The sequence below is a fragment of the Fukomys damarensis genome, unplaced genomic scaffold (assembly GCF_012274545.1).
Source record: "Fukomys damarensis isolate Sample0158 unplaced genomic scaffold, DMR_v1.0_HiC HiC_scaffold_2, whole genome shotgun sequence".
Taxonomy (NCBI): Eukaryota; Metazoa; Chordata; class Mammalia; order Rodentia; family Bathyergidae; genus Fukomys; species Fukomys damarensis.
The window spans coordinates 38,249,936-38,274,922 of NW_022900914.1; the positions used below are offsets into that span (position 1 = coordinate 38,249,936).

Sequence of the window (24,987 nt, forward strand, 5' to 3'; positions counted from 1 at the left end):
TATTTTTATCTAGGTATGGTGGCACATGCCTGTAATCTCAGCACTCTCGAAGCTGAGGCAGGAGGATTACCTGGGAGTTCTAGGCCAGTTTGAGCTACATAGTGAACTCAAGGTCAGCCTGAACTACACAGCGAGACTCTATTTCAAAATACACACAAACACACACACACACACACACACACGCACAAACACACAGATTTGTGTTCTGTAAAGCATAAAATACAAAACTTCTGAAGGCTGCATATTTTCTACAAATTCAACTTTCATTTATTAGCTTTTAGAAAAGTTTAAAATAATAGTTTTTCAAAAACGAGAACCAAGATCTGTCATGTAAGGGTACAAGATCCCACTGATGAATGTAACTGTACTGTATACTTAAGAAGTACCAATAAACTCAATAAGATAAAAAAATTTTTTAAAAATCATTTTTCTGTTTGTTGGTTCAAGACAGGTACTAGTTCTCTTAAAAAGGATATTAAAAACAGAGTGGAAGGATGATGAATATCTTTTAAATGTTAAAAACAAACATTCTGGGCCGGGGATTTGGCTCAGCACCGCCTGTCTCACAAGTGCAAGGACCTGAGTTTGATCCTCAGTACCAAAAAAACAAAAAAACACAAAAAAACCCCACAAAAACAAAAAACGATAAAAAAAAATATACTGTCCTTATTCTCATTAAAAAATGAAAAATACAGGAATGAACATAACATAATCTTTGTTCTCCAGATGGGAAGCTTCAACACAAGAGGTCAGTCTGATGAATCTGTGGAATCTCTGGTATGTCTGAGGGAATAAAAACCAAGGATAACAAAGTGGAGAAGAGGGCTAAAAGGTACAGTAATGCAGGCAGGAGGAATGGCATAAATAACTGCACAGGCAATAAAACAACAGGGGGGCAGGCTCAAGAGAGTTTATAATTACTGGAGGTGAAGCTATATATAGGTGAGGTGAAGCTAGATACAGATCCAGGAGAGGAGGCTGGGTGAAGAGGTAAATTCAGTTTATGTGCTATATACATGACCCTGAATACTAATACTATTCTGTTCATACTGAAAAGCCACTGAAAAATTTTAAGCAGAAAATCAATATTCTACAATTTGCTATCTTTTAAAAAGACTGATCACTTTTATAGCTTCGGGGGTGAGAATTAAGAGAAGCAAAGATAAATTAAAAAGCAGGGGCCAGGGGTTTAGCTCAGTGGTGTTACTGCCTGACTCAGAAGTACAAGGTCCTGAGTTCGATCCCTGGTAACAACAACAACAAAAAAGATAAATTAAAAAGCTCCAGGTATAATGATTCTTGAACAGGAAAACAGGTCAGATACATAAGATTCTTCAAAGATCAAATAATACAATGTATTCAATTTGAGAGGAGACTGTGACAAGCCATTAGGCAATTAAGGCAGATAAATAAATTCAATTTGAAAAATATAAGTATGTAAGTCAAGACAAAGACAGTATAAACAAACCCTGTGTCAAAGGATGTATCTAATTAGTTTTCTCTCCAGGATTCTCAAACATACCATTAAATATGTAAACATTTTCTGAAGCTCCAGCAGAGTGGTTTTGTGCTTCATATCTTCTGAATACTGGAAATCAAGAAAAAAACTGTCGATCAAAACATACTGATGGTATTAAACTGAACATTCTAGCAAACAAAGTCTTGCCATGTCCTTAACACTATATCTATTTCCTTTTAGCTATACACTGGAAAAATACTCTCTGATTTTATTATTTCTTTAGCAATTATAGCATTAAAAAGTTGGAATACTTTTCATTATAATAAATACATCATTCTGTCAGGAAACCAAATACAGATCTTAAAAATATTGCTTTGTAGATTAACACTCAAGGCAATGCTGATTTATAAGAACATAAGAATGAAAGACATCAGAAGTGTGCAATAAATTGTCTTTCATCACCATCTACTCATACCTTTACTGTTTTCTGGAAAAGTACATCCTTAACACTAATGACTAATATTGGCCAACATCTTTGAAAACCATTGAAACATTGAAATGTCAACAACAGATTCAGATAGCTGGCTAGATTCATTCACTAATGATTGTGCTGAAATCAGCTTTATAGGTGAAATCCATACTCATTCTCAGGCACTTACTACATATACTCTTATGCGCATTCAAGTATTAAAATAAACCCATGGAAAAAAATAAAACCAGGAAATAGGTACTATTGCCATTAAAAATTACTACTTGTCATAACTTGGAGCTCTGACAGAATTGTGGAATAATAGGCCTCTCATATGCCAGGAGAATATTCCAGTTATTTGTGTCAATCTCGTGGAGAATGAAGTAATTTGGCTCTATTGTTTAGGAGCCTAGAATCACACTGAGGCTACAAAGGACTAAAATTGAAATCTGTTTAGCAAATAGTTACTATCATACTTCTATGATCATACGAGAGGAATTAAAGTGAATCAATAAACTGACGAAAGTAACTACAGTATAATCCTAATACATTAGAGGTTTAATAGATCATGAAACTTTAAAGTCACAAATTTTCCAACATACAACAGGTCTGACATATGCAAACTTCTATGTCAGAAAACAAAAACATTCAGAATAATGACCTACGCTTATATTTGTTACAGAGAATAATGCATTAACTGGCTAAAGAAAATGCTTTAACATGAAGCAAAAATAAGGAAAATTCACTCAAATGTGCGATTCCTAAATATCCTACAGATATGTTTTTATGAATTAAAAAAAATACTCGTTCATACCCCATTAACATGGCCACTATTTAAAAAAATACAAAAACAAACAGAAAATGGCAAATGTTACTGAGAATGCGGAAAAACTGTACAGCTCTGGTGGAAATGTAAAATTGTGCAGCCCCTGGGGAAAACATATGGTGATTCCTCGAAAAAATTAAAAACAGAATTAACTTATGACCAAAAATACTACTTCTAGGTATTTATCGAAAGAAGTGAAGCAGGGACTCAAACAAGTATTTATGTACCCAAGTTTCAAACAGTTTTAGAAGAGCCAAAAAGTAGTAGAACCTACCCAAATGTCATTCAATAGAAGAACAAGCAAAATATGCTGTATATGTACACAAATAATAAAACAACATTCAATCATAATAAAGAAAATTCTGATATGCTATGACATGGGTGAACTATAAAAACATGCTAAATGAAAATAAGCCACTCATGGTCACAAAAAAGAACTAATAATGTATGATTCTGTTTATACTGTATGAGGTACCTCAAGTAGTCAAATTCTGGGATGGAAAATAAAATGGTGGTTGCAAGGGGCTGTTGAAAGAAGGAATGGAGAGTAAAGTGCTGAATCAGGTATAGTGGTTTAATATGGGAAGGTCAAAATAATGCCAAAGATGGCTGGTGGTGATTGTTATGAAACAATATGAATATACTTAATGCCACAGGACTGTACATTTATAAAACGTTAAAACTACATTTTATCATAATTAGAATATGTGAGGTTTTCAAATTTCATGAACAGTAGAGAAGGGAATAGTAAAAATAAATGAAGTTATAATAAAAAGCATCAACTTTCTAAAATCACATGTCCATTTCTATTCTTTTTTTGGTACTGGGGATCAAACTTTGGTCCCTGCACTTGTGAAGCAGCCACCGGAACCACTGAGCTAAATCCCCAGCCCCTCCATTTCTATTCTTTAAGAAATCTATGTAAGTCTAAGTACAGTTTTTAACTAAAAGCACCACTTAGGAGAACTACTCAAAATCAGCACATCTAAGAGGCTGGGGACTTAGCTCAGTGGTACCTCACCTGTCTCACAAGCACAAGGTTCTGAGTTTGATCGCTGGTACAAAAACAAACAAACAAACAAACAAAAAATAAAAAAAAAAAACCAAAAAGCACATCTGAATGTTCTTTCTGTTGCTATTAATTCTTTTTTTTTTTGGTGCTGGGGATCGCACTTGCCAGGCAGGTGACAGAACCACTGAGCTAAATTCCCGGGGCTTGTTGCCACTAATTCTTAATAGTACAATAGCTTAAACGTTGTCAGTAACACGAGGAAGAAACCCAAAAGTTATGGCTAAGTCACTAGCTATAAAGGTAATCACTAAAAACATGCTTCTTTGGTAAATACTGGTTTTATAAAACTACGCAGATGGGTCTACTACTTTATTTTGTTTGAGACAGGGTCTCACTATGTAGCCCAGGCTGGCCTCGAGGTCCTAGTGATCCTCCTGCCTCAACTTCTCAAGTACTAGGATTATAGGCATGTACCACCATGCCTTTCTTCTCTCATTAGGATGTATTTAACTTGTTTTCCTGGCCACCACTTTTAGTCACAAAAATTTTCAACAAGGTAAATAAATCCATTCATTACTGAACTTCTAGTTATAATCTACAGTTTATAAACTTATATGTAAAAGAACCTCAACTCATTTGAGTATACTCAAAACCTCAAGCTCATTTGAGTATACTATAAGTTGGAGGCCTTAAAGAAAACATATTAATAGATTCATGGAAAGTATATAAAGCATCTTAAAGCTTCATTAGGAAAAAAAACCAGGACATAAACATGACATGATGGGGGGGCTGGGGATTTAGCTCAGTGGTTCCATCACCTGCCTTGCAAGCACAAGGTCCCGAGTTCAATCCCCAGTACCAAAAAAAAAAAAAAAAAAAGATACAATGGAGGCAAACAAAAATCCAAGTTTAAAAATGGCATTAAAAATGAAATTATAAAAGTATAGCAGAAGGCAAACTAAATGCTAGTTCACTTAAAAAAAAAATTAGAACAAATCAACAAAAATAACATGAAGCAGAGATTATCTAAATAAACAAGGCCCATATATTTATTTACTGTAGAATAAGTATAAAAGAAACAAAATCAGTGATTCTGGTACTACTTCCTTGCTTGGTTTTAGGTTTTGCTCATTTTTTATATAATTAGAATTTGTATTTATTTATTTTGCTACCGGGGATCGAACTTGGGACCTTGCATTACTGAGCTAAAATCCCCAGCCCCTCGTATTCATTCTTATTGGAAATGTATCACTCACTATATAGAGTGAGTGTTCATAATCCACAACAAAAATAAAATATACAATACTACTGATTAAAGATTAAAAATTAAAATAGACACATTTTCATTATGCTATTTGCATAATCAAAATTTCTCATTCTTTCTACTCATAAATGCCTTTTTCAAGAATTCATCAAATTAATCAAGATTTATACATAAAATTTAAAATTTGGTTTTACAGTTTCAATTTTTGGATGCTATTTTGAGATGGGATATCACTATGTAGTTCAGGATGGCTGTGAACTCACTATGAAGCCCAGGCTGTCCTTGAACTTGTGATCCTCTTCCCTCAGCCTCTTGAGTGCTGGAATTACAGGCATGCATCACCTCGCCCAGCTACTTTCCATTTTAAAAGTGAAGAAAATTCTACCTTAGCAGTGAAGACAGCCTGTCTTGCCTCAGGTATCATATAAAGTTGCTGAATAGTGGAAGCCAAATAACAAGTAGCTCCAAGGTTAGTCAGACCAACAAATCTGCATTCTGCACGGACATCTTCATGAGGCCAGTAGTCCCACTTATATGGTGCATGAGCTGCTGAAGAAAAGTGGGAGAGAAAATACCCCCACCACAAACTATTAAACATAATATATCTTGCTTTTATTAACAACCATAACCTCCACGAGTTATCTTTTTTATAGATTATACATTCAAAAAATTGAAATTAGGCAACAACACATTCTAAAACGAATTATTCTGAAAATTCAAACAGCACAACTTCATTTTACTTGGCACTATATTATTTTACTAAAAAATTCCAAAGTATTTAAAATATCATACAAAGATTTTTTTACACTTGATTTTTTGGAAAAAGTTTATTTTTCTACTTAATAGCCTATCAATAATAATTTAAAATGTAAAAAGTATATGAATGGCTTTTTTAAAAAAAATTCCCTTCAAAATCTCATTTCTATGCTTAAAATTTAGAAAGATTAAGGAAGAATGCTTACACTGCATGTGTTGTGCCATAACCCAGTTGTGTATTAGCCTATAGTTCTCAACAGAACCCTTTACCATCTCTACTAATAAATCATAAGCAGCGGCTCTTGAAGAATGCGATTTGCACTTTGGCTGTTGTCGGTCTTTCAGACTGGGCAACAAAAAGAGGAGGTTGAAGATATCTCTTAAAAACTCCTAGAGGAAAAATTAAAAAGAAGTCAGGTATGTCATCTAAACTTGGTTGCTAATCACCTTTCCAAATTGTCCAAATTATATATATATATGTATACACACACACACACACACACACACACACACACACACACACACAGAATAATCTAGATTATAGGCCTAACTACAATTTACAAGACCATCCAAAATTTTACAGCAGTACCACATACTGTCATCTCAAAGTCTTAGTATTCATTTGTCTCACAGAAAATAGAATGGGTGAATAATTTTCTCTTCTTCCCTCCCTGTTGATATCATACAGATTATTCATAATTCTTATGGATTATTCATATACCATTTTATTTTCCATCCCATTAGGACACCCCCCAAAAAATTGAGATCTTGTTACTCCCTATATGGCTTATCAACAAGTCTTGCCGGTACCTACCTACCCATCTGGTTTTCTGCTTATTTCATTCTACTAAAAGCATCAACTTACTCATACTAAGCACTGAGTAACTGCCAGATACTACTGAAAGGCTCCAAAACAAAAAGCAAGTAATGTTAAGAATCTTGCTAATTATAATATAGTAGGCAGATGTCAAAGTAAGGATCCAAGGCATCAAGCTTTTTTTTTTTTCTTCTTTCTTTGGTACTGGGAATCAAACTTAGGACTTTGTGCTTGCGAGACAGGCAGTGGAACTACTGAGTAAATCCCTAGCCTGACATCAAACTCTTTAACCTCTGTAACAGTTAAAACCTGAAGTAACAAGACCCTGGGTCTATTCCCAGAATAGAACAAGAAGGAAATGAGGAAGAGGAGTAAGGAGAAGAGAGGCAAGAAGGAAAAGAAGGAAGAAGAATGAAAAAAGGGAAGAACAAGGGAGAGAAAGGAAGAAAAAGAAGAAACAGGGTACCACATAACCTGAATTGTTTTAAAGGAATCAATACCCAGGTCCTCATCCTAACTTGTCTTTCTTAATTCAACCTGCTTGAGAAATGTGTTGTTGGCCTATCTTTTCCACTTGCTTTTTCTTAATTATTCTGTGCTATTTTACCTAGTTGTTTCCCTCATGTATCATAAATTATTACTGATATATTGCTTTAGGGTATTAACCCTGCAGGGGCACTGCATAGAAAAACGGTAATGGAGCCAAGACTGAAATACTCCTACCTATAAGACTGGCTCTTGGCTGCCATTTGGAAGCCTGACTGGTAAACAGCACCCTATGATGTAAACTCTCCCTGAGTGATAAAAGTGGCTGTTTCTCATTGTATATGTAGTTAATGTTAACATGGTTCCCTTTTTAGGAGCCTAAATTTCATAAACTGTTCATTTATGTATATCTGTGTGATTCATCCCATGATAAAACCCATTTGCCTAGGCTAATAAGCGTTTCTCTAGTAGACACTTCAGATTTTTTTTTTTTTTGGTTTTTCGAGACAGAGTCTCTCTATGTAGATGAGACTGACCTGGAACTCACTATGTAGCCCAGCTTGGTCTCGAACTCAAAGTGATCCTCCTGTCTCAGCCTCCTGAGTGCTGGGATTACGCCCCGCATGACACTTCAGATATTTTGCCACATTCATTCCTGGAGGAATTGAGGTTTGTTTGTTTTTTTCTAAAGTTTCTTTTTTTTTTTTTTTTTTTTTAGTGTGTTTTCAAAATTTTTTTTTTTTTTTTTTTTTTTTGAGGCAGGGCCTTGCTGTGCAGTCCAGGCTGGCCTGAAAACTCACTGCAGTCCTCCTGCCTCAGCCTCCCAAGTGCTATGATTACAAGTGTGCACCCCCATCCCCACCCACCTAGAGGATTAAACATGTCTGGTGTAACCACTGGGAGAAGACTCTTGGAAATAACACCTGATTTCTGTCACAGATTGCTCTATATGTCTTTTGATTTTGTTCTAAAAAATATGAGCCATAAGTACCACTATCTGCTTAGTCCTGTGAGTCTTAGTGAATCACTGAACTGGGGGAACTCTTGGAAACACAGGATACAGATACCCATACAAGGGCAATTTAAAATATTTTACCATTAATGACTTTACTTTTTCCATCTCATTGTCAAAGTATGTATAATTCACAGTTTTGACTTACAAAGAAAAGCAAAGTTAGCTACAAAATACAAATGTGATTAGGGGTTTATTTCATAGAACTGACTCACTAGTAACATTTTATCTATTCAAATTTAAAAATCAGATAACTCAGACAAAGGTAGTACATTTACTTGAGCTGGAAAATAAAGTCGAACATTCAAATAAGATTTCATTCAAAGCTATTTCTATAGCTAATAAATAACAATGAACTATTCTTGTCAATCAGTTTAGATCTAGAAATTAAATGGGCTAGATACTGTACTACAGCTCTAGTGTTCTGATATAGTGTATTTAAAGTCTGTGATAAAAGCATTTTATCAGAAATAGTAAAAGCATACTTAAATGAATGATATTTTTAAAATTTAGAGTTCATCAGGATAGCAGGCATCTATTTATAAGAATATATCTGTTTGATTAATCATGGTAAAGCTATTTTAGTAAATGTCATAAAGAGAACCACCTAGTGCCATTGGAAGAATATTAAAAATGGCTTTGGTGATGATGGATCACAACATAGCTTTTGATTTGTAATTTGGAATAAATTCAAAGAAATAAAAAACACTGTCAGAGCTGCTGCTGCTGCTCAGTGGTGAACTGCTTCCATATAGCATGTAAGAGGGTCCTGAGTTTGATTCCCAACACCACAAAAAACACATAAAAACACTATGAAAACAAAACTGCATTTCTACTGTATTATGTAAGCAAGGTTTCTCAGAAGCTATACCTATAAAAACATGAAGCAAGCCAGGCATGGTGGCACACGCCTGTAATTCTAGCACTCAGGAGGCTGAGGAAGGAGGATCCCTGTGAGTTCGAGACCAACCTGGGCTACATAGTGAGTTCCAGGTCAGTCTCAACTACATAGTGAGACCCTGTCTCAAAACAAAAACAAAAACAAAAACAAAACAAAACAAAAACCAACAACAAAAATCCAACAACAACAACAAAAAAACCATGAGGCAAGAAAATGACAAAAACTTTATTATTCTAGCTGAATAACTATTTGCTCACAGCTACATGAATAAGGCCTTGTCATTAATGCTTATATTTTCAGTACAATTTCATTTTTTAATATTTCCTATTAGGTTGGCAAAACTTAAGTTTATTTGTTGCTTTGAATGCCATTTACTACAAATAAATATAATGTAATGATGATTTAGTATGGAAGAAACTATGTGGTCATAAGAAATAATTTTCTCTTGTTGTAAAGAAGTATTATAAGTGAATAAAAAGATGTTCAAAAATTTATTACAGTAATTCTATGTGGAGGAGTCAAAGAGAAATACTGGGGGAAATTTTTTTAAAATTAATTTTACTGGTATGTTTTACATATACATAATGATAACATTCATCATAGGGAACCTCTATCTGTACATGATACATCTTGAGCTTTTTTTTGGGGGGGGGCTGGGGATTGAACTCAGGTCCTTGCGCTTGCAAGGCAGGCAAATCCCCCACCCAGGATATATCTTTGTTTTTGTTTTTTTGAGACAGTGTCTTACTATGTAGTTGAGACTGACCTGGAACTCACTATGTAGCCGAGGCTGGTCTTGAATTCACAGTGATCCTCCTGCCTCAGCCTCCCTGCTAGGATTACAGGCCTGCGCCACCACGCCCAGCCCCATGATATATGTTGATTCTTCTTTTTTCCCCCATTCCCCTCCCCTCTCTTCAATCTCTCCCCAGAAAAATTAAGAAAAAAGGCAGCAAAGTAAAATTTCAGAAAGGAGAGCTTATGCATTTTGCAACTGATGTTGATAATAAAGTTGATATACCAGAGATTTCTTAGGTTAATTAAAAAAGAAACATATTTTCAACAATTCCCTGTAATCACAGCATTTATAAATGTTTAAAACTTGAAAATACTAGAATTAAAAAAAAAAAAACAAAAAAAACTTAAAAGCCGGGCATGGTGGCACACTCCTGTAATCCCAGCACTCAGGAGGCTGAGGAAGGAGGATCGCTGTGAGTTCGAGACCAGCCTGGGCTACACAGTGAGTTCCAAGGCAGTTTCAACTATGTAGTGAGACCCTGACTTAAAAACAAAACAAAACAACAACAACAACAAAAAAAACCTTAAAACTCTGATACAACACTTAGGTCACTTATTCTTTAAGAAATATTTGAATGGTAAAATGTGATCAGTACAATCTGTTTTAAATTCATTAATAGATATATTTTGCTCAAGTACATTCCTGATTATTATTTGATCAAAAACCTCAAAATTTCCTTTGTAAAAAATTATAAATTAACTGCTCTGAATGTTTTTTCTCCTAACATTGTTAGGTTGAAACCTTATAACCAATGTGATATTGAGATGGGCCTTCTGAAAATTGGATTAGCACTCTCATGAAAAAGGCCTTAGAGGGCCTGGGGTTTAGCTCAGTGGCACCACACCTGCCTTGTGAGCTCAAAGTCATGAGTTTGGCCCCAGTACCAAAAAAAAAAAAAAAAAAAACAAAAACAAAAGAAGAAAAAGAAAAAAACAAAAAAAAAAAAAAACAAAAACAAAAACAAAAGAAGAAGAAGAAGAAAAAGCAAAAAAATACAAAAAAAAACAAAACACAAAACAAAAAAAAACTAAACAAACCAGCAAACAAGTAACACCCCACACACCCCAAAAAGAAAAAGGCCTTAGAAAGATTTCTCACCCTTTCTATCACAGAGGGTCACAGACAGAAGGCACCATCTATGGAAAAAAGAGATTCAACGGATACAATTTGCCAAGACCTTCATCTTGTACTTTCTAGACCTGAGTACTCTTAGAAATACATTTATCATTTTTAACCCACTAAGTTTATGATTTTATTACAGTAGCCCTAAAAGACTAAAAATACTAATGCTTCTATTAGACACACACACACACACACACACACACACACACACACACACACTCCCTATGCCCACAACAGATGGCTATGTAGCTTCCAAAAGTTCTATCCTATACTTCCTAAAACTAAGGCAAAACTGAACCATCCACTCAATTTGCTACATATACCCAAAGCTTTCCTGTAACTTTTTAGATAGGTTCTTCTGTAACTTCTTGCTTGACAAATGGACTATGTAATTGCTAGTTCTTAAGAATCAGGACTGAGCCAGGCATGATGGAGTACTCTTGTAACCCCACCACTCAGGAGGCTGAGGCAGGAGAATCACTTGGAGTTTGAGGCCAGCCTGGGCTACGTAGTGAGTTCAAGGCCATCCTGAACTACAAAGTGAGGCCCTGTTTCAGGGGCTGAGCATTTAGCTAAGCAGCACAGAGCCTGCCTGGCAAGTAGAAGGTCCTGAGTGAAATCCTCAGTACCAAAAACAAAGCAAAACCCTGTTTTCAAAACAAAACAAAACATAATCAGGGCTAAAGTCCAATGCCCACCATAGTCCAAAGTAGCGTGAGTCCCTCCCCATAGCCACAGCCCCTTCTGGAACTGGCTTTGTCAAGGAGAAACGGTCCTGGCAGATACCAGCTATTACTTCCTCAGCAAGGTGCACCAGCTGCTAGTGTGACTGGGTATGGCTGAACTGCCAGACCTGGCTGCTATGTCAAATATCTGGCCTGGCCTACCAGCTTTGTGGCTGGAGGTTGTCCTCCCCCTGGCAGATATATATATATACCTACACCTTTGCCCTGGTCTATCCCTCTTCTGCTGCTACAATATGTCATGTAAGCCAGGAAAAACAAGTTTTACTTATAAGCCAACTTCTAAAAGTCCTTCCTAAGAAATTAGAATATTTGTGTATCTCCAATTTAAATTTGCTACTCATGTCTGAAGGGTTCATGGCTGCTTTGTCTTCAAAACATGCCCTAGATGTAAAAAAGTGTATTATTGCAATAAGGAACATCAGAGCCTAGACTAGAGATTGGGACAAAAGGAGGCTTATTAACAATCAGCTCACATAAACAATTTTCTTTTGCAAAATGAAAATTATAATATAAACAGTGAGATTAAGTTGAAGTTGTAGAAAAGGAAGATGACTAAGGGAATGAAGTACTTGAGGAAATGTCAATGCATCAGTGAAGATTTGCCTGAAGTTTAAAATCTGGCTTTCAAAATCAGAACAGATTCTCAGATACAGCCTCCATCTGGATTTCTGGAGAAAAATCTCTCCCCAAGAAAGGTTTGCAGTGTGACAAAGAAACTATCTGAATTCCTGGTTATGTCAAAGTTCCTTAACTAAATGTCCACAGACTGCATAGGAGTGCTAACTGGGGCATCCCCGGCTGTCTTCACTGCTGAAATCTAAAGCCTGGGCATAGGCTATACAAAGGAAATTGTATGCGAGCAGGATGTAACAGGTACACCTAACATACATGATAAAACCTTTAAAAAGTCACTAATCTCTTCTATCTTGCAATTCTGTTTTTAAGACTTTATCTTACCAAATGATACCAGAGACAGAAGTACAAAGATGTTGCCTAAGGCACTGATTACAATATTTAAATAACAGTAAAACAAAAATGTTCAAAGGAGGGAGGAGTTGAGGAAGAATGAAAGAAAGAATCAAGGTATATTATATGCAGGTACTGGGCTGGGGATTTAGCTCAGTAGCACTGCTCCTGCCTTGCAAGTGTAAGGTCTTGAGTTCGATCACTGAAACCAGAAACAAAAAACAAAAAACAACCATGTACCAACTTCCCATAATGAATGCCAATAATTACTGCAAGCATATACTAATAAAATAAAATAATACCAATGAGAAAGAAGTAAGCTTTGATATATGCAGAGTGGAGGGCAGAAGCAGTCTTAATGATGCACAACTATACTGACATCAAATAAAACAGATCTAAATTGACATGAAGACACCATTATAGATGGTACTGGTCTTATGATTTTTTTTTCCCTTTTTTGAGTTTGTTTGTTTGTTTTTTGGTACCAGGGATTGAACATGGGACCTCATGCTTGTGAGGCTCACAGCAGAACCACTGAACTAAATCTCCAGGCCCGCCCCTACTTTTTCATTTTTGGAGACAAAGTTTCACTACGTAGCACAGGCTGGCCTGGAACTCCCACAACTTCCTACCTTGACCCCTTGAGTGCTAGGATTATAGGCATGTGCCCATTTTATAAAAATATTTATACGGGTACATGTGCACAGAAATAAATCTGAAAAAGATACATATTATACTAAACATGAACTGGTTACCTATGAAAGGTGAAATTATCTCTGTACTTATATGTACATTCTTCCTACAATAAATATGGGGACTGCAGCTGTGGCTTAGGGACAAAGTACTGGTTTAATATGCCTGAGGCTCCAAGATATATCACAGCACCACTGATATAAAGCAACAAAATGAGTTATATCCTTAGTTAAGTAAAAAGAATATGTGACAAATGCTACTGAATCATAAAAAAAGCGAGTTGCTGGGGATGTAGCTCAGTGATGCTGCCGCCTGCCCCAAAAGCACAAGATCCAGAGGTTGATACCCAGTACTATAAGAGCTCACTGTGTTAAATGAAATAAGCTAGCTACAGAAACATAGCTACTGCATAATCACATTTATATAGACCCTAAAAAAGGTGATCTCACAAAAATTAAGAATGGAATGGTGATAAGCAGAGACTAAAGAGAGGAAAGAAGATGAAGGACAGGGAAAGTATAATCACTTACCAGTCTAATTATTTACATACTGGATGACCAGAATTCACATATTTTCCATTAATTTTTAGAATATAACAGAAAATGTAAAAATGGAAATTTTATCAAATTTATTCAATAATTTTTCTGTGTATGGTATAGCTTAAAACATTCGATATACAATGCAATGTTAAAATTTGGACAGTAGTATCTAGTTTCTTTCCGAATTCTTTTTGGCATTACTGTCTTTCTTTGAACAACATACTTTAGACTGTGGTGTTGGCTTTTCTTATTTCCTATGGGTGGTATAATTTCAAGAAAATGTCTACCCACTTGAGGAGCCAAAGTTAGAAACCAGAGTTTCTCCCTTTGTACTAAGGCCAAAGCCCCTCCACTCCAACTAAGCTAAGATAAAATTTAACTACACCCCTCTCCTTCTCCCTGACCTTTGTTCTGATTGTTCAATCAGATAAGCAAGAAATAGATGAATAAGGCTCATTCCCCTCCGCAGAAGCCATATAGTCTGTTAGAACAAAGAAACAGGATGTTCTGGTAAGATAAGGGGAACAGGCTAAAGTGACCAGTTGAGTAAGGCAAATTCCACTCCACAAACCTCATCTGCACACATACTAACCAATAAGTTTAAAGTATAGCTATGTAAGTGCACCAATAGAATGTTAGAGATATAGGCCAATAAGAATAGTACAAATAGTAAAGAAAATAGCCAATAAGAAAGTTTAGATTCTCAAGCCTCCTAAATCCTATATAACCCTATTGTAAACGTCATTCTGGGCTCTCTTGCTCTTTGTTGAGCGGGGGTCCAGGTTCGAACCTGTAATAAACTTCTCTTGTGATTGCAGCGGATTCGTTTCTCTGAGGGTCCTTGGGGAAACTGCGATCTGGGTACAACACCACTAAATGTTATAGTGAAGACATCAATGATGGATATCCTGGTTGGCATTTCACTGCCCTATATTTTTCAATTATTTGGTCTGTTAAACCTAATCTAAACTGTAAATGACGTTTGAACTCCCTTGTTTTGAATAAATTAGTTCCCTATTACCTGGTTCAGAAAGTGTTATCAATTTTATAATAATATATTTTTCTTTGCTTTTTGATTACAGGGTAGCTTGTTAGATGTTGGCTAACTCAGTCAATACCACCCATAGAATTATTATAATGACTGATTACTACTGGAATTTTTTTAGTTTTTTTTTTCTTTCAAGTTTGATCACTTTTGTATTATGAACAGTTGATAATAAGGAGACATCTTTTTTGTCTTTCCATTTAATAATACAGATTTTTCCTCTCTGTTATATATTTCTCCCTTCAATTTTTTCTTTTGCAGATCTTCTGGCACTTCCTATTCAGTCTCAGTGTCTTTAACGTGTCTTGTAAAAGAGTATCACTGGGTTCTGCAGAAGTATACAAAATTATATCTAATGTACTTACAATAAGTTTCTACAGATTGTAGCACAAAATTATAGGTAATTTTTCACAACATGAATTAGTAAAAGAAAACCAGAACTTATTAGAAAAATAACCAGGTGAATATGACATTCTAAACTAAAAAGTATTGAAAAAATAGTCAGTATAAAACAGATGTATGAGTTTATCTCGTGCAAACAACAATCAGTGGTTGAAATGAAACCTGTCCGAGCAATGCTTAGGAAATAATGCTTACGTAAATAAGTGCGGAGCAATGCCCAAGTGACAATTGGGGTAAACTATTAAATGCTTAGCTAACTGATACTAAGTTATAATTAGAAATTCTTGTTATTATACAGTAGGCTGGCTAGTTAACAATGTACTGAATATGTTATAAAACAAAAAGAAGTTTGAATGCTTTTACCATAAAGATACAATAAATGTTTAAGTAGATGTTTTCCCTGATTTATATATCACACAATATATACCTTATCAAAACATCAGCTGATAGCTCATAAATACATACAGTTTTTATGGTTTTTGTTTCAGTTAAAAATAACTTTTACAAGAAAAGAAAAGCCCTTACTTTTTTTTTCACTTATGTATGTTTAAACAGGGATGTGTTTCATTATTCAAACATTCAGGCAAGGTGGACATTAATTTTGATAGAAAAGCAGCATAAAACTGCAAGATATCATTGGCTTAACGTGAATATACCCACCTTATCTATTATTGACCAGTTTCTGTTGCCAAAAAAAATTATTCCTTGGCATTAAAATGGAGAACTTAAAAGTACTGTTAATTGAGCATGTACTAATAAAAACAAAACGAAATAGCACTTATATCATGGTTTCTCTTACATGAAAAATCCAAAGTTAAAAAAAAAAGTAACAAACTGGGAGATATTCTGGAAACGGGAAAGGGACCAAGAGAAGGCGAGCGGGGAAGGAGCACAGTGGGTAGTAAAAAGAATTAACATATGTTATGTACATGTATCACTCCCCATTGTAAATGCAATCACATTCTACAAACATGTACCAATAAAAAGCTGGGCATGGTGGCGCACACCTGTAATCCCAGCACTCAGGAAGCTGAGGTAGGAGGATCGCTGTGAGTTCGAGACCAGCCTGGGCTATACAGTGAGTTCCAGGTCAGTCTCAACTACATAGTGAGACCCTGTCTCAAAAAACAAAACAAAAAAACAACAAAAAAATTAAAATTAAAAAAATATTGCTAAAAAGAAAACATCCACATATTATTAGTCTTTGCAGCAAGCAAATAAGAGTATTTACATTTTTTAAATATTTAAGACCATAAATGATTAATATACACATCTTGTAAAAGCTAAATTAAAAAAACTTTTAAATTCTACAAATTAGTTTAAAAGGGTACCAAAAATGTTTATATAATATGAATATGGAAAAGAATGTAAACAGGATAAAAGATAACACAAATAAATGGTTTCAAATGCATAAAAAGATGTTCAACTATTTTTGTTTTTTAAAGACAGGGTCCCACTATGTAGCTTAGGCTGGCCTCAAACTCCCTGCCATCCTCCTGTTTCATCATCCTGAGTGCTGAGATTACAGGAATGTGCCAACACACCCAGCTAAGAAGTTCAACTTTAATCATAACAAAAGAAATACAAATAAAAGCAAGGGGCCTTTTTTTTTCAGACTGGCAGGGACTAAATATTTGGAAAAAAAGCATTGGTAGAATGTGGGAAAATAGGAACTTACTCTCATAGATTGTAGGTGGGATTACATTGGCTCAGCCTCTAGAGTTGGAAACATGGTCATATTAATGTATATAGCCTTAAAAATAATAAACGTGCATACCCTATGAACCAGCAATTCTACCTAAAAATTTTTTTTCCTACAGATTTTCTAAATGTATGTATTAAATGATGTATGTATAAAGATCTTCACCACAGTATCACTTGAAATAGTATAAGAAAATGTCCACAATTAGGAAAGCTAGTTGGCTATGTTACATATATACAGATAAAAAGATTATTCGGTTATTTAAAAAGAATGCATACATATTTGACATGGAAAAAATTCAAACTACATGGGAACTCCTTCTTAATGTCTAAAGACATTTTTCTTTCTCATAATGATTTCTGCTTTACAATATTGCTTCCATAAAAATCAGTATGTTCATATTTTGGGATAAAAGTTATACATTGGTTTGCATATAAGATTTCAACTAGCAAGTTCATAAATCAAATTATGCCCAATGAGTGTAATGGAAAGAATAAAATGTTCCAAAACACATAGCACATGAGTCTTTGTGATCACTGGTGGCAATGTAAATTATCACAGCCACATAACTACCATACAATCCAGCAATACCACCAAAGGGTGTAATACTGCAAGGAAATAAAATCAACATGCTAAAAAGATGCCTAAAGGCCAGACATGTTGTACACATTTGCAATCCCAGCACTCTGGAAGGCTAAGACAAGGGAATTACCAAGTTTGATCCCAGCCTGTGTAACTTAGTGGCTTAGCAAGAAGATCCTGTCTCAAGATAAAAATATTTTTAAAGAGCTGAGGATGTAGCTCACTGAGAAGGCCCTGGGTTCAATACACAGTACAGAGAAAGAGAAGGAAAAGGGGAGGAAGGGGAAAGGGGACCAGAAGAGGAAAAAAAAAGACATATGCAATACGTTTACTACAGTCCTGTTCACAACAGCCCAGGATATAGATTCAGCCCAACTGTCTATCAACAGAGGGATGGATAAAGAAAACATGGTATGAATACATACTAGAAAATTATCCAGCCACAAAAAGCATTCATGGACTTGGAGAACACTAAGTGAAGTAAGTCAAACACACAAAAAAACACTGCATGATCTTGCTCATATGTAAATCTAAATAAAATAGCTGAACTCATACAAATTAAGAGAAGAGGGCGTAAAGGGATGGCAAGTTATCAAGACATGCTATATCCATATACCAAAACCCCAAAATGAATGTAACTATGATATACTACAAACATACATTAATTAAAAAAAAACAAGGCAATAATGCATTCTGTATCTCAAAAAGATTGTCAGAGAGGATTCTGAATGTACTCACCATAAAAAAATTGATAAAAGTTTAAGATGATGGATATGCTAATTACCCTGAGTTGCACACTCTACAATGTATATATGAACACAAATATCACTTTATTATTTCATAAATATGTACAAATACTGTGTGTCAATAAAAAACTCGGAAGAGAAAAAACTGTGTGTGTGTATTATGAAAAGTCTGCAGATTTAAAACAAAAAATACTGTACCCTGAACTTTATCTCAACATTGTTTAGTCTGTGCCCATGGGGAATGGTATTCTTTTGATTACTGCTTTTATCAATAACCCCAGTATAACAACTTTCCAAACTACAACAAAATTCTTCAGTGCAGGAAGCGCCTGTAGCAAGGCAATCAGACCTTTGTTGGTATAATCATAAATATTTCAAAAATTGAATAAACATATTTTGCATAGTCCTTTATGAGAGATATGAAACCATTATAACCCTGTGATAACTACTTATTACTTTTAATGTGTAAATTAGTATATAAATGTATAATACTAATTTGCAATCCCACAGAAACCACACCATTAAAATAGAGGTTTGCTTTTTTTGTTTGTTTGTTTTTGGTACTGGGGAGTGAAATTGGGTCCTTGCGCTTGCAAGGCAGGCAGTGGAACCACTGAGCTAAATCCCCGGCCCTAGGTTATCTTTTAATATAAGTAATAGGCACTTGTTTTTACATTCTAAAAATGAGTGCACATTTTAGATTTCAAAGGTTCAACTTTTTCTTCCCCCCATTAGAGACGGAGTCTTGCTATTTAGGTTCAGGATGGCCTTGAACTCACTATGTAGCCCAGGCAGGCCTCAAACTCCTGGCTCAACTCCTGCCTCAGCCCTTCAAGTGCTGGGATTACAGGCGTGTGCAGCCACACCAGGCATCAACTTTTCCAAAGTTTACTTTCCTACCACCAATTAGATTGCAGCAAAATTTGTGTTTAGATGTCTTTACAGATTTAACATATCCCTATACAATGCAAAAACAAAAAATTTTTCATAGCTTATATATACATTTGGTAATTTTAATACATACCTGTCCTTCTCTTGAAAATTTAAAGGGTGGTTTGTGTTTAATAACACTTGTTGCAAGCCTCAACAGTCCTGTAAGCCCATCATCTTCTATATTATCATCTTGATGATCAAGGATCTCCCTACTGGAAAAAACAAGTAAAACAAGATAGTTTACCTAATTACATTCTTTATCTTTCCTTAATAATATAATCATGAATTTCATATCAAATTTTACCTTCGAATACAGTCAGCCAAATGTCTTGCCAAAGCATCCAAGTCAAGGAGGGTAGTCTTAATACAAAAAGAAAATACAAAATTCAAATATAGATTATGTTTAGTAGTATAGATTATTAAAACAAAAACTCACTTCCTTATAGTTAACCAGAGTTTGGTTCTCTTGAATTTGTTAATTAAATTATAAACTCTACACTTCTATCTCATGCATGCCAATTAATATAATTTTAAGTGCATTATTAATAGTCCTATAAAAAATAATCCACTAAACATTTTCACAAATTGTGACAGTCACAATAATGTACTAAGATGGTAAGGTTGGTTGTTTTCTTCTTTACCAACTTCACTAAAATATAATTTGCTTACAATTTAAGCACTAAAGGTTTGTTTTTAACACCACCTTTAACTACGCTTTAACAATAAACTAAACTCTACGGTTAATTTCAAAAACCTTAGTTTGCATTATAACTAAAAACAAAATCAAAACACACTTCATGAAATAGAACTTAATTCAAAAGTATATTCAGAGATGGGTGTGATGGCACACTCTCCTATAATCCCAGCAGGATGATGGCTGTGAGCTCCAGGCCACCCTGTGCTACTAAGTGAAATCAAGGCTTACATGAACTACATAGCAAGACCCTGTCTTACCTCCTCTAAAGGACACTGAAAGAAATAAGACATCTAAGAAAGAAAATTACTTCATTAGATTTGTTAAATCTTAAACAGGAAAAGCTAGGTTTAAAAAACTGAAATGATAATCTGGTATCACTATCTTATTGAACAATGATCAAATAAATGAATTAAAACTTGGTCAATATTAATTTTTAATTACTACTTTTAAAATGAAAAAAATGAATTTTAACAATTCAGATATAAACTATAATGTAGAAAGTATAACCATCATAGGGTTTTTTAAATTGTCAAGTTAAGATAATTTACTTTCATTTAAATACACAAACTGAGATCTTTCCCAAATATAAATGGATCTTCCTCATGTTTTTTATTTCTTCTGAATTGAGCCAGATGCATTTTAGCTTAAGTGAATAAACATATAAACATAAACAGAGAATATGCCAAAAATCTGTATACACAAGAAAAGAAAAATAGTATGTTTTTTCAACAGGTGCTGTTATTCTCTACAGTGTACCCTAGAGGAAGTCTTATATCGCAGAAAACCCACTACACTGCCAGTCCTTAGAGAAGAAACTCAACATGTATGTGCAGCAATCTCAATGACCAAGGTTACCTAAGCAGCAGATGGCCATACTAATAAATGTCTGGAAGTTAATGGTGTCTCAATAAATTTAATATTAAAATATTTATAGAAGTTTTTATTTTCCTGAGGTAGTATGTATACACTTTTGGGCAGACTATATCTATATCTATGTACATGAAAAATCAAGTCTTTATGTGGAAGGTTTAACATTGAAATTTGGTTTTTTTTTGGGGGGGTAAAGGGGATCGAACTCGAGTCCTTGTGCTTGCTTGAGAGGCAGGTGGCAGAACCACTGAGCTAAATGGCCTGAAATTTCTTTGTTTTTATTAGAATAGAAATGTTACTTTAGGGGCTGGGGATTTAGCTCAGTGGTTCCGGCATCTGCCTCTCAAGCACAAGGTCTGGAGTTCAATCCCCAGTATCAACAAGGATGAACAGTGATTCTTTAATTTAGAATTAACTTCAAATTTGAATTGTGATCTCATTTTTTCCCCCCTGGTACTGGGGGTCAAACTCAGAACCTCTTGTCAGGCAGTGTTGTGCAGCTGAGCTAAATACCTGGCAGTCATTTTACATACTCAAAAATCTAAAGCCACATACTATTATAGAGAGCCGTTTATTTAAATTTAAAACCTTAATTTCACTTTCCAAATAAGGTTTTGCAAACACTTATTTTACTTAGAAGAGATAGGACATAACTTAAGAGGTAACAGATGAAGAGTTTTCAAATTAGGTCTAAGTAAAAAATAAAAGACCTTAAAACAGAAAGGAACAAATACGGTGCACAAATTATGATAGTACCACCCAGTTTGTTTGTTTGTTTTTGTCCCCCTCCCCTGGTACAGGGGATCCGAACTCAGGACCCTGCCCTTGGTAAGGCAGGCATGGCACCACTGAACTAAATCCCTGGTCCAAATACCACTAGCTATAGTAATAAAACAGCCCTTAACTGGGAGGAGATTGAACCCAGGGCCTTCACACTGAGTTATATCTCTAGCCTATTACTATTTTTAAACTTTTTTGAAACAGGGTGTAGCTAAATTATCTAGGCCGGGCTTGACCTATCCACCCTCCATTCTCCTGCCTCAGCCTTCCAGAGTGCTAGAACCACAGATGAGTACCACCATACCCAGCTTAAGAGCCCTTACTTGTAAGGACTACTGAAATCATGAACATCCACATGCATAATTCATATTTATTAACAAATTAATGTAAAATCTTCTGAACATACCTGACTAGCATCCTTTATATGTATGTTGTCAACTAATTTGCACAACAACCAAAAGTACTCTTTACATCCAGGTTTTAACATTGGTTCTTCCTCATAATCATCTATCTATTAAAAAAATATACTTTGTGAAAACACTTTAAAAACAACTTCATAATACATAAAAGAAACTACATAGGCTTTATGAAGTAAATTAAATCCCATATAAATTAAACAGTATTCAAAATCTAACAAAAAAAGAGTAAAACTCAGAATTACTAGGTATGAAACTAACATCAGAAATTTTTAAAAAATTGTCTCATATTACTTACATTCGGAAGGATATAAATAAGGAGGAAATAATGGAAATCTTACACAATATTTTATTTTTGAGATTATACATTTTTTATTAATGGGCTCTAGATTTTTCAGGTCACAGAATTCTTTCACAAGACTATTATATGTACTGGGGTAGTAAATTTAAAAATCAAGCGTATCATACAGATTTTTTAAAAAGATACACATCTGTGCGACTGAATGGAAAAGAGAGCATTTATGATATTTCCATCATTCACCTTATTACACAGGCCCCAAACCTAGTAAGAACAAATGTTATTTCCAAAACAGACCCACCCAAAAGAGAGAGCCCACATAATTGAAACTGAAACACTCCCTCTTTTCTCTTCCTACATCCTTCCCTCCCTCCCACCTTAGCTTCCCAATTGCTGGACTGCCAGGCATCACCAAGCCACTTTAAAAACAATATAATTACTGTGCTACTTTTTAGGTAGAAAGTACATGCAGTAACCATAGGGATATAGTAAAATAATAAATGAGGCAAAGCAAATTACAGAAATAGGAATCTCTCCTAAACGCAGTAAATCTTACCCTGATAGGTTTGAGTGCTTGGGCATCAGGAAGAAATTTCAACAAAGTTGAGGCAGCCAAAAGCAGAAAAGAGCGATGGATTGAGTCTCCTCCATCTAGGCCTGACAGAGATAATTTATAGAGACCATTGCAGGATTCATGACGAACTGCGGTCTAAATAAAAAAGCAAATTACAGAGACAGTCTGCTTTAGTATTCAAAATCTAATGTTAATATGTGAAGAGAAATAACTGTAGATGGCTTCTTTAGGAATATACAGTCCTAGTAATATATTTTAAAGACAATAATCTGGTCACTTACATATGATTGTTAATAAATAACACATGATCAATTACAGTACCACAAAATATGCTTAATATGAATATACATATTAGAAATTGTGAGTATGGCCATAAAAACAGAAAAGCCAGGGGCCGGGATTTAGCTCAGTGGTTTTGTTGCCTGCCTTGCAAGTGCAAGATTTAGAGTTTGACCCCCCCAGGACCAAAAAAAAAAAAAAAAAAAGCCAAACAAGCCTAATAATAAAAAGATTAATGGAAGGCAATTAACAAGGTAAAGAAGATAAACATTTTCAGCCAACTAGGTCCAATCTAGAAAAGTATTTATATCAGAATATGTCACAGATTGTAAGGGAACAGCCCAAATGTCACAATGGTTACCTGGGTCAGAGCTACAAAATGAACAAATATGGAATTCAATTCAGTCAAGATCTAATATAATCCTGATTACAAAAACATGTGACTTTGTGGCTAAGTATGTATTGGTGTATGTCTCTACAATTTCACTTAGGAATATTGTCTCAGCAGTACTGAAATATAGCTAGTGAAGGCTGACGATGTAGCTCGGTGGTAGGGCACTTCCACTGGTATATGCCAGGCCCTGGGTTCAATCCCCAGAACCACAGAGACAAACCAACAAAAAAAATATATATGACTATTGAAAAGAATATTGGTTCAGTGTCAATATAGGAAGCAAAATGTATTTTACTGGCTTTTACTCTCTATTTCTACATTTACTAAATGGAAAAACCAATCAAAACTTTTCTAAAACATAAATTACCAAAATAAACACTCAACCCCTTCCCAGGTCCTATTAAAAGCTTTTTAAAAAGACAGGTGTGGCACACACCTGTAATCTCACACTAGGGAGGCTGAGGCAGGAGGATCACCACAAACTGGAGGCCAGCCTGGGCAACACAGGCAGATTAAGGCCAGCCTGAACTACAAAGCAAGACCTTGTCTTAAACAAACAAACAAACAAATAATTTAAAGAGCTATTAAAAAATTAAAGCAAACCGCTGCCTGCCTCACAAGCACAAGGTCCCAAGTTTGACCCCCAGTACTAAAAAAACAAAAACAAAACAAATTAAAGCAAAATAATCACTTTTTTTTTTCCAGTGTTGGGGATGGAATCCAGGATCTTTCACATACTATAATCACTCTCCAAACAAATATTTCAAAAAAAGACAAACAGGACAAATATGGATGCCAGAGAATATCATTCTTCAATGTACACAGTTCAAGCAAGACCAGAAAGAACTAATGTGATATATTTATATAATCACGCACTTTTGTTTCTTTTACCTCTTTTTTTTTTCTTTTATTGAGTTTACTGGTAAATTTAGGTATACAGTACAATTACATTCATTATTGGGATCTTGTACCTTTACATGTCAGGTCTTGGTTCTTTTACCTCTTTCTGTTATCAATGCTAACAACATAAAAGCATATAAAGATTAATTACTAATCTTCAATCTTTTCCTTACCTCAGGAATAAGGAGGGTTAACTTCTTCAGCCAATCTTGTAAATGATCACTGTCAGCAAGGCTAGATTTCACTAAAGAACAGCAATGAGCCCAACTCACCAAGAGCCACATTGAATAATGCGAAACTAAAAAAAAAAAAAAAAAAAAAAAAAGAAAAAAAAAAAAAAAAAAAAAAAAAAGAAAGAAAGAAAGAAAGAAAAAAGTACGACTATAAAGGTTGATGGTAAAAAGATAACAATGCTTATTACTAAAGACATAACATTTAATTATGTTATTAACATTTTTATTAAAAGTTAACTTTGAAGAGGGCCGGGGATTTAGTTCAGTGG

General features: G+C 34.8%; 1 protein-coding gene across 1 annotated transcript in view; it reads right to left on the bottom strand.

The window, feature by feature from the left end:
* Usp34 (ubiquitin specific peptidase 34) overlaps positions 1–24,987 on the bottom strand; it is a 206,073-nt gene that overhangs the window by 63,317 nt on the left and 117,769 nt on the right. The window contains 8 exon segments of the mRNA XM_019205320.2: positions 1,523–1,588; positions 5,416–5,576; positions 5,993–6,176; positions 19,369–19,489; positions 19,582–19,637; positions 22,031–22,135; positions 22,895–23,047; positions 24,659–24,783. Coding sequence (XP_019060865.1) covers positions 1,523–1,588; positions 5,416–5,576; positions 5,993–6,176; positions 19,369–19,489; positions 19,582–19,637; positions 22,031–22,135; positions 22,895–23,047; positions 24,659–24,783 — 971 coding nt within the window.